Source organism: Olea europaea, unplaced genomic scaffold (assembly GCF_002742605.1).
Source record: "Olea europaea var. sylvestris unplaced genomic scaffold, O_europaea_v1 scaffold1004, whole genome shotgun sequence".
Taxonomy (NCBI): Eukaryota; Viridiplantae; Streptophyta; class Magnoliopsida; order Lamiales; family Oleaceae; genus Olea; species Olea europaea.
The window spans coordinates 434,246-444,140 of record NW_019227357.1 but is presented as its reverse complement, the minus strand read 5'-3'; the positions used below and the strand labels follow the sequence as shown (position 1 = coordinate 444,140).

The 9,895-nt window shown below is 29.9% G+C and overlaps 1 protein-coding gene across 1 annotated transcript; it reads right to left on the bottom strand.

Annotated features, from left to right (window-relative positions):
• Positions 1 to 482: 482 nt before the first annotated feature.
• LOC111372505 (lysosomal Pro-X carboxypeptidase) lies at positions 483 to 4,868 on the bottom strand. Its single transcript, XM_022994853.1, has 9 exons — positions 4,330 to 4,868; positions 3,934 to 4,120; positions 3,681 to 3,814; positions 3,450 to 3,562; positions 2,873 to 3,119; positions 1,377 to 1,532; positions 1,117 to 1,196; positions 959 to 1,008; positions 483 to 735 (listed from the first exon to the last, which is right to left on the bottom strand). Exons 1-9 carry the CDS (start codon positions 4,759 to 4,761, stop codon positions 599 to 601), a joined length of 1,536 nt encoding a protein of 511 aa, XP_022850621.1. The 5' UTR covers positions 4,762 to 4,868; the 3' UTR covers positions 483 to 598.
• Positions 4,869 to 9,895: the final 5,027 nt, after the last annotated feature.

Here is a 9,895-nt window from a genome sequence, read left to right as displayed (position 1 = left end):
GACATAGAAAATTCATCATTGAACATTTCAACAACAACTTTCTTCTACGAACAGATTAATTTACAGACTTAAATTTATGTGTACCTTATTTCCTTTTTTAGTTGAATCATTTATTTAAAAATCTTGTTAATTGTAATATTGAGTCATGTTCAATAATGAGTGACAAACATATTTTTAATATTTACAATTTACCAATAATATAAAATGTCAAAACACTGATGGTGGATTAAATGCATTAATAACCACTATATTTTTCACAATGTTCACCATTGGCCACTGAAATTTAAAAACTAAATAGTAGGACGTTATCTTGAGTTAGGTAACTTTGATAAAGTATTAATATTGAGTTGTATTTATTATTAACTAATTTTTTTGTAACATATATTATTAATTAACAGCCATCAGTTTTAGGTCATCTTTTCTAAGTAAAAAGGAATTTAATCTATTACCAAATTGCTTGGAAATCAATCAAACTCACTACATAACGAAACTTTATATTCTAACTTTTGATATTGAAAATAGGATTTTTATTCACTTGAATTTTCACCTACTAATTTTCAACGGGAGCATGACATATAGTTGTTCTCTCTCTTTCATTTTATTTTTTTAAGGCCAAAAGATCAGCGTAATACTTTGCTATCCATCCATCAATAATTTCAGCCTCTTTTTTCCTTTGCTCGACTAACCAGCTCGGATCACTTTTTTGGGGTTGAAGTATGTCCAAACAATGAGACCCTGCAAAATTAAGAGAATTTCTCCACGCACTTAGTACGTGTATATAAGCTATATATAGAAATAGACATATACATAAAACGCTCTAATGAGCGATATTGAAGTTCAAAGCTCAAATAAATCATCAAATTATTTCAATTTTAAAAGTGGAATTTCAGTTCATTTAAAATTTTCTTTCACTAGCTTACAATGCATGCGTTGCAATTGTCTAAAATAGAGAACATACCATTAACAGTAGTGACAGCAATGACACTTTTCGTTATGTCCTCAAGAACCCTATGATTTTGACAGACAAAAATAAATTAGCAAATTAACTAAATCAAATTATTATAATAATATTTAAAACAATATATTAAGGATAAATTAAAAGATTTCGTTTATTACCCTCCAGTACTGTATGGATCTCTTAAACCATTGGAGAAAATTATATTGCTTGCAAATCTTCGTAAAATCAATTTAATATCCTGAAAGTCGGTAACAAATAAAATTATTTAACAAGAAAATATATCATAACTCGTCCTGAAAGTCGGTAACAAATAAAATTATTTAACAAGAAAATATATCATAACTCGTAAGCCAGTAAAAATGATGTAAAAATAATTTATTATAATCATTAAAAGTTGGAAAGTGTTCGAACAACATACGTGGCCTCCAAAATAAGTTGTAACCCAATGCGGTCGAGGTGGGACACCATATAAGTCCTTGCAGTCTGCGATAAATTGATGCAAGTCGAAAGGTGAAGGTGGAAACATTGTATCATTTTGTCCTCTTCCAATGGGCATCACCATCTCACTACAAGTCTAATGAAGAATAAAAAGGACAAAATTTCAAATAAATGAATATTATATAGGTTAGTTAAGGTCGAATTTTTTTTATGTTAGATCAAGTATGTTGCATTCAATCTATGAGTCATATTCAATAATGAAATTTCTAGAGTGAGTGTGATACAATGTGTCACTTGTCCACTATAGAAAGAATTAATTGGACATAAATTAGTGATATATCTATATGGGGTTTGCTACTATGACAGCGACAGGCCTGTGATAGGGCCCAGACCCCCCCTCCAATAGGGGGCACCAAATTGGTGCCTTATCACAGCCCCTGTTTAAGTAAAATTATTCATATCTATATATTAGATAGTAAATATGACGTTAGATATTACATTATAGAGTTACTTGTGTCTAAATTATATATTGGAAGGTCGAATCAAAACCAAGCATTGCAGTCAAACAGTTGAGCTGCCGTCGGCTAGCAACAATCTTAAGAAAAATGATGACTCCATGTCGACTAAGGGGGGTGAAATTAATTGAGACTTTTGAAAACTTTGATGAAATTCTTATAAATGATGACTTTTATGAATTTCGTGGATCTTTTATGGATTTATATGGAATTAGTGAATGTTTTTCGTAGACTTTTATTGATTTTCATTTTAAAACTTTTATAGACTTTTTATGGAATTCAAAAGACTTTTGAAGATTTTCATTTGAAATAGAATTCACGTGGATCTGATGTGAAATTTTTACATACTAGGTGATAGTTCTCACAATTTCCCTTTTCCTTTCCATATAATAAAAAAATTTTAAAAATAAAATACACAAAAAAAAATGAATGAAAAAAGAATAAAAAAGTTATGAAAATCCAATTTATTTTTTTTCATAAAAAATAAAGACAAACAATAAGAGAGAGAAATAGAAAAATAGAAACAAATATAATTAATAGAAAAAATTAAATTTTAATCATAACTCTCATATTCATAGAAGGGAAATAAAAAAGAAAATACATATTAATTTCTTTCTTTCTTTCTTTTTTCTTTTTTTATAGTGACAGTCTACCAAAATTTTCTGATTAATGAGAGATAAATTTTAAGATTCTTAAAAGTTAGTACTCCAAAAACTTTTATAAAAGTTTTTGGAAGTCATTAAAATTTGAATATCTCAAAACTTATAGAAATTTTTAAAAAGTTTTAATTGAATCTATCGTGACTTTTAGAGAGTTTCAAAAAGTTTCAATTGAATATTTCTGAAATTTTTAAATCTCAAAAAATCATTAAAAGTCTAAATATTAAGTATGATGTTGGTTTATTAAGTCGTAACTGAAAATAATATATTCATGAAGAGTTATTGTGGGAAAATAAACTTACTTGCCATTTCCACCCCACACTTGTTTCGCTGGGATAGTTGTATTCATTTGTATCATAGCATGACATATTCATTTTATATGCAACAACGCCGGCAAAAATCCGGCCAAGTATATCAGTTCCGTTGGGTGCTCCATCAATTCCACTGCAAACCATTGTTACTGGATAATCTGGTGGCTCATTATATTGAGCTGCCATTGAGTACATTGTGTCCAAATAATCCTTTAACTCAGTAGAATTGTTTAAATGCCTGAAAATAAATAAGGTCGACAGATTGTTAGCAAGTATTAACTTAGGTACGTGTTCCGCTTTGACTGAAAAAATAAATTGAATAAAATCATAATTATACCGAATTTGGTTTGTAAATGAACTAGTCAACTTGTATATGAATATTATGCACGTTAAACACAAAATTTGAATAAATTAATTAGTCACCCTTTATGGTTCAAACAAGATGATTAATTTCATGTTTTTGACCATTTGAGAAGAAATTAAAAGGGTTCAACACTAAATAAAGAGAACCCTAATTCTCATAAATTTTGCGTAGAGAAAAAGAGGAATAACAAAATTAAAAAGATACCTGCAAGTCTTGAATTTTTCACTGAGAATGGAGAGGCCATTTGGCTTCGAAGCGTCTTTGTCGATTTCTGACCATGATTTTCGAATAGTTTTGTAACAACTCTTGCTGACGTCCTACCCAAAAAAAAAAAAAAAAAAAAAAAAATTAAATATGTAAAAAGTAAAAGGACGCATAATTTCTTTCAATCTTGAAAAAAATCTAAAAAATTGGGTTTTTATAGTTTATTAATACCTCAAAATCCTTGGTTACTTTTGAGTAATATCCATTTTGTGGAGTTATATCATCGAAGTAAAGAACAGGGGCTGATGAAGCTAAAGCACCGATAGCAATGTGTGGATACTTGAGCCTAAACCATGAAGCCAACACTGAAAATAATAGGATAATTTGAATTATAAGTAAATTTACCACAAATTTAATAAAACTCAAATTTGTAATTAATTAAAATAAATGGATGATGGTATTGAATAATTCATGATTTGCTTACTTCCTCCATATGATCCTCCAATCACAATTATGGGAGAATCCTGAGCCGAAAGCTTTTCCTTTATGTGCAATAGCACCTCTGCATAATCAGCTATAGCTTGGGCTGAGTTGAAATATCCTCTAATGCTCTCATTTTTCATGGCTTCTTCCATTGATCCGAATGGGACTGATTTTCCATAATACCGATGCTTCAGAAAAACAAAATAAGTTAGAATAATATTTAAAATAGTCTAATATAATATAAGAAAGAGTATCCACATATTTATAGTAGTGTAGTATAATCTTGCTCGAAAAATTTAGTTCTTTTTCTTCCTTATTTTTGATTAATTGCCATATTAATGAATCAAAAGAAGTTGAAATCTTGTTCAAAATACTGAATGGTACAAACATATATTACCTCTATATATACTTGAAGAGCCTTGAAATGTGGGGCATTTGCAGTTAGATAACCAACACTTTGTAGATCTTCATCCAATGGTGCTTCTGCACCAAGATATGCAAAGATTGGAGAGCTTGAATTTCCACCACCCCAGTATTTGAAATTGATTACATATCTTTGTTTAAAGGTGGCATAACTTTGGGGTCCATAGTTGAAGTGATCAAGAATTTGCGTGTAAAAATATATTTTGAAATCTTTCGAAAGTAAAGGAGAAGATAAATTACTATCAGGGTTTCTTAAGATTGTTCTTATATGTGGAGTGAGCCTTGGAATTTTATATGGGACTGCAGAAACAGATTTCAAGATCAATGGAAGAAGAAGCAGCAAAAGAGGATACACTTGATAGAAAAGTTTATAAGATTTTGATGGAGTACTTTTCCTAGCTTCCATCTTGATCCTTTAAGGGTGTTCCATGTCTGTATTCTGAAGGTGTGTATATATACAGAGAGAGGCTGAAAAACATATAATTTTAACCTTAAATCTGGTATTGATGGGTGGTACTGACTAAGATTTTAATGAAATTTAAAGGATTATAAACTCTTAACGAATTCGTGGATTTAAATGGATTCTTACAAATTCTGTAAGAATCTCATCAAAGATGGTAATTATTGAGGATACCTAAATTTTAAGGTTTTATTATAATCTCAATTGGGAACACCTAAATTTTAGTGGATTTTATTAAAACCCAATATAATTTTAATTGAAGACACTTAAATTTAAAATGACTTTTAAAATTCATTACCATCTCGATTGAAGACACCTCCTTAGTTTGTGCATGTTAAGTTAAAAAAAAAATAAAAAAAATATATATATATTTAAAAGGTTGAACTCTAACCTTAAGGGTCCCCCACCGCCCCGTCCTTAGAGAATTGTGAGAGATATTGATCGCGAGATGTGCCCCATCAGGCCAGGGAACAAGAGTTGCATGTACACTAGTACCCACAAAGTGTCCAAATCCATATTTTAGAAATCGAAACCTCACACTGCGGCTGCCAGCAAGGCTGATTATACCTCACTTTTATCTTTTGCACCACTAAGATATGCCCCGGGGCCAAAAAAATATATATATATTTTTTCTCTTTTTGGGTGGTTTGACAACGCTCCCTAATTCCAAAGGAGAGAGAATCAATTCTGTTCAAATTTTAAAATATTTTCTTATTTACTCTCCGAACTTTTTCTCAAATTCTTCCTTAATTTGAATAATTAAATACAAGAATTCATCATTTATGCATGGAAACTTTCCATCTTTTCTTGTATTTCCTTTCCTTGATTTTTTTTCCTCGCGTTTTCTACATTTTCTTTTCTTAACTCTTTACAACAAAAATTTCCTTCGGTTTTTCTTCTCCTTTTTATTTATTAAAGCATATTTAGTTGTGCTTAAAAATTACTATTTTTTAAATTTTTTAAAGAAGTGACTTCATAAAAATTATGTTAATCAAATTAAATTGTTCAAAAGTAATAATAAAAACATATAGTCCACATTAGACTTTATATGTCTCATATGGTTGTATAATGAAAAACAGATTATGCAATTTTGCCATCATATTACATTAGAATGGACTTAGCATGAACTCTTTTAAAATATCCCGTAAACTTTTACGTACAATCTAAATGTCACAAAATATACACTCCTAAATATTCCTCTACAAATTTTACGAGTTCAATTACATTGAAATGTCCCTTAGGGATTTTCCCACTCTTTTTCGGTAGGCACAAGTTGAGATTCTCGTAATTCATTTTTTGAAAACTTTTGATTTAACATTCCGATAGACTTTGACTGCAACAATACCTATTAAAGAAAAAAGAAGATGTTTTTGAGCAATGGCAACCACTTCTAAAAGGGGAATCTATTTGTCCTACTATTTATTGTTCAAAGTTATCATCATTTATCATCTACTATATAGTGAATATCTCAAAACATAGAAGACATGAGTGTGAACAAGAAATTGCGTGGGAATTGATTTAGTCAACCAAGAAATGACCAATCATTTTCCTCAATTGGGGACAGTGTTACCCTCACTATACCCAGCCATTTCGGCCAATTCCAGCATCACAAATGGGTTCCAATAATTCTATACGTTTGCACGTGGAAAAAGTAGTGTGTATTGGACCATTCACCATGAAAGGTATTTTGAATTGGATGATTCAACGAAACGAGTATAATTCATGACTAAATGAATGAATGATTGTGATGTAATGATAATCGAACAGTCAGAATATTTTATTTTTAGAGATAAAGAATAGCGTGAAGTTTAAGTTTTCACTTTTTCCAAAAATTCTCTAGTCAAGGCAACTTAAAAACACGTTCTTGACACGATAGTTCACTAAACGATGGAAGGGTAACACACTAGAAGATGCTTTTATTTGGAAGGATTCAGCCATTCAGGGATGGGAATTTTTATACTAAGGATACATGAAATTCTCTCAAGGGACGTCAATACTAAAGGGATATCTTTAAACTTCATATGGCATCATTCAATACAAAAAGGAAAAGTTCAATTTCCTTTGCTGAAAATTATGGCACGAACGGATTAGTTGATAGTGTAATTCAAGCGAGGATGAGACTACAATTAGGTATGGATTGTCCTGCCCAGCTCCGTTTCGTACTCTTTAAAAAATGTTAAATTTGAAAGATTTAAAAAAAAAAAGAAGAAGAATGCCCCATCCCGCCCCCGAATCTGGACCCATCCCGTCTTAAGTGGGCATATGACTTGACCGGAATGGTTGCACCGCTCCAGACCTATCCCATTGCCAATATTATTATCTCTTGTGAAATTGCTTAAGGAGTGGAATTATTTTGGAAACATATTTGGAATTCCAAATAGACTCGAATCACTATCCCCATTAACGCCTAAAAGCCACAACTAGGTTTCGAGGTTGTATTGCTTAAAAAAAAAAAAGGGTTCTATGTAGATGAAGTTATTTAAAAGATTAATCCCCACCCCCGCAACCAAACAATGATAAAAAAAAAAATAATAATAATAATGTCTTTATAGATATGAGTGTAATTCATAACGAAAATCCTCTAACCGTCTACTCGATACACTAAGTTATAGTGAACATTGTGTGAGTATATATGTAAACAGTTTCTTCTTTTCTCTTTTTTCTCTTTCTTATTTGTCCTAATATATTTTAGACATAATATTAATGCAATATTTATTTGTCTTTATCGTTACAAATACATTGTTACACATAAAACCATCATACTGCTAAAGAAATTATATTTTAAGAATTTATTGGATATGATAATATCAAGAGAATAGAGAAATATTTTACATCTTTAAAAACATTTAAATTAGAAGGAGAACTTTGAGTAATCAGACTAATGGAAAAAGGATATTTAAAAAAAAAAATCAAAGGACTTTTTCTATTATCACTTGCTACTTTTGTCCTTCCCATAAAATTTCTTCTATTGAAAATATAATCATAATTTCTCATGTGTTTTGTAAGGTTCATTTACATATAGAGATTAATATTGTAATTTGATTTTGATTTAGATTAAAATTTAGATTGTAATTCTTACCAAATAAGGGCCAAGTGTGATTAAAGAAAAAGAAGTACAAATTTTGTTATTGTAAATTTGTACTTGGGGTGTACCAAATGACTATGAATTGATCAACATTAACTATAATGTCATCTTAATGAATAAACATTGGTTTCGAAATATGAACTAACAAATATATGCAATGAACTTGCCAATAATAAAGAGCATACCATATGGTGTAGTGACAGCAAGGACGCTTTCTGATGTCTTCTAGCCTATGATTTATTCAAACAAGAACAATTTAACAAATTAAATAAAAAAATAAATCGAATTGAAATAGTAGACATGTAAGATAAAAAATATTAAGTTGCCATGAACTTTGCTTGACTACATGTTAAAATAATATCCATATAAAATCTTTATTACCTAGGTTATTAAATTGCTCCAAATATTTTTCTTTGTTTAAATTAAATCATAGGGTGCTAGAGGACTTTTTAATCATGTTGCTTTTACCGATAATGGGCATGATTTTTAGTTTTTAAGAACATGTCGGAGTATAATCATACTCTATATTTTGTAAATTTTTGAGTCAGAATTACACTGCATAATTTTCGCACGTATTAGAATACTCCGATTATATTTAAAAGAACATTTTTTTTTTGGGTGGGAGAGCGTTTAATTAGACGAGACACATAATGCATGAAAAAGCTTGTAAATTTTAATCTCGTAAAAGATCTATAACGACAAATGAACTTAATCAATTTGAATCTCTCGGAATTAATTTAAATATATAGGATTGCGCAATATATTATGATATATACATAGGTAGTGTTTCATGCGTACGCTTACTAAAATATACTCATGCAACATGATATTTTTTAGGTCAAACTAAATATCATAACGTCCAGTGTATTGAAGTTAGTGGATGCACTTTATTTAAATTATTTTTCAAGGTCAAATGATATATCATTTTTAGATGTAGCTTTTTCCTTAAATCCACTTACTGGAAGAGATTAAAATCGAATTGGGAACTGGGAAGTGATTTAATTTTATGTTGACTAGGCTTGGGTAAAAAATTGAAAAATTGATCAAATCAATCAAACCGAATCGACTCGGGTCGGTTCGGGTTGATTTGACATAGGTAATTGGTTTGATTTGATTTTCTTTGAAACAAAATCATGATGGGTCGATTAGTCATAGTTTAAAATTTCAAACCGTTAACCAAACTAATCCAACTCATTTACGTGATCACCTTCTTTTAAATTTAAGAAAAATAAAAATAAAAAAATAAACTCTAATATCATAACTATATCTCGATTTCTTCAATCTATGATATTGCTGGTAAGTAATGGCACCGAAAATTTTCTTTTACAAGCTTATTATGTTATATTTAGCAATTTTTTCACATTTAAGTAGTCAGACTACATAATATATAAAAAAGTAATAAATTTTTTTAGTTTTCTATTGATCCGTTTCTATTAACCTAATTTTATTTGTTAATCAATAGTTATTATAATATAAAATTATTTTGTTATTTTAGTTCTTGTAATTTAAGTGTACTTAAAACTTGGACAATTTCTTTTAGAAAAATTTAATTTCGACTAAAAGTTCAAACCGAATCGATCCAAACCAAACCTATTTGGTTTGATTCGGTTCGATTTAAGAGTTAGAGTTGGTTGGTTTGATTTAAAATTTGCCCATACTGATTAATTTGGTTTCGATTTCGGGTTGGAGTCGAAACTAACTCAAACCAAACCGCACTCAGGCCTAATGTTGATTGGATTAAGTCCAATAAAATTATAGCCCTTGTTTGAGGGGCCTTTTTTTTTTTTTTTTTAATTATTATTATTATTCATAAGAATGGATTTTTGAATACTTTATTAGGGTTGGGCATGGTCCGGTTTGATTCGGTTCTAACGAGAATCGAACCGACCCGAAATTTTCGAGTATTTAGTAAGTGGAACTGTCGGGTCCAAATTTAATTACGGAACCATTCGGGTTCGGTTCCATTCGGTTCGGTTCGATCCGGTTCGGTTCCGT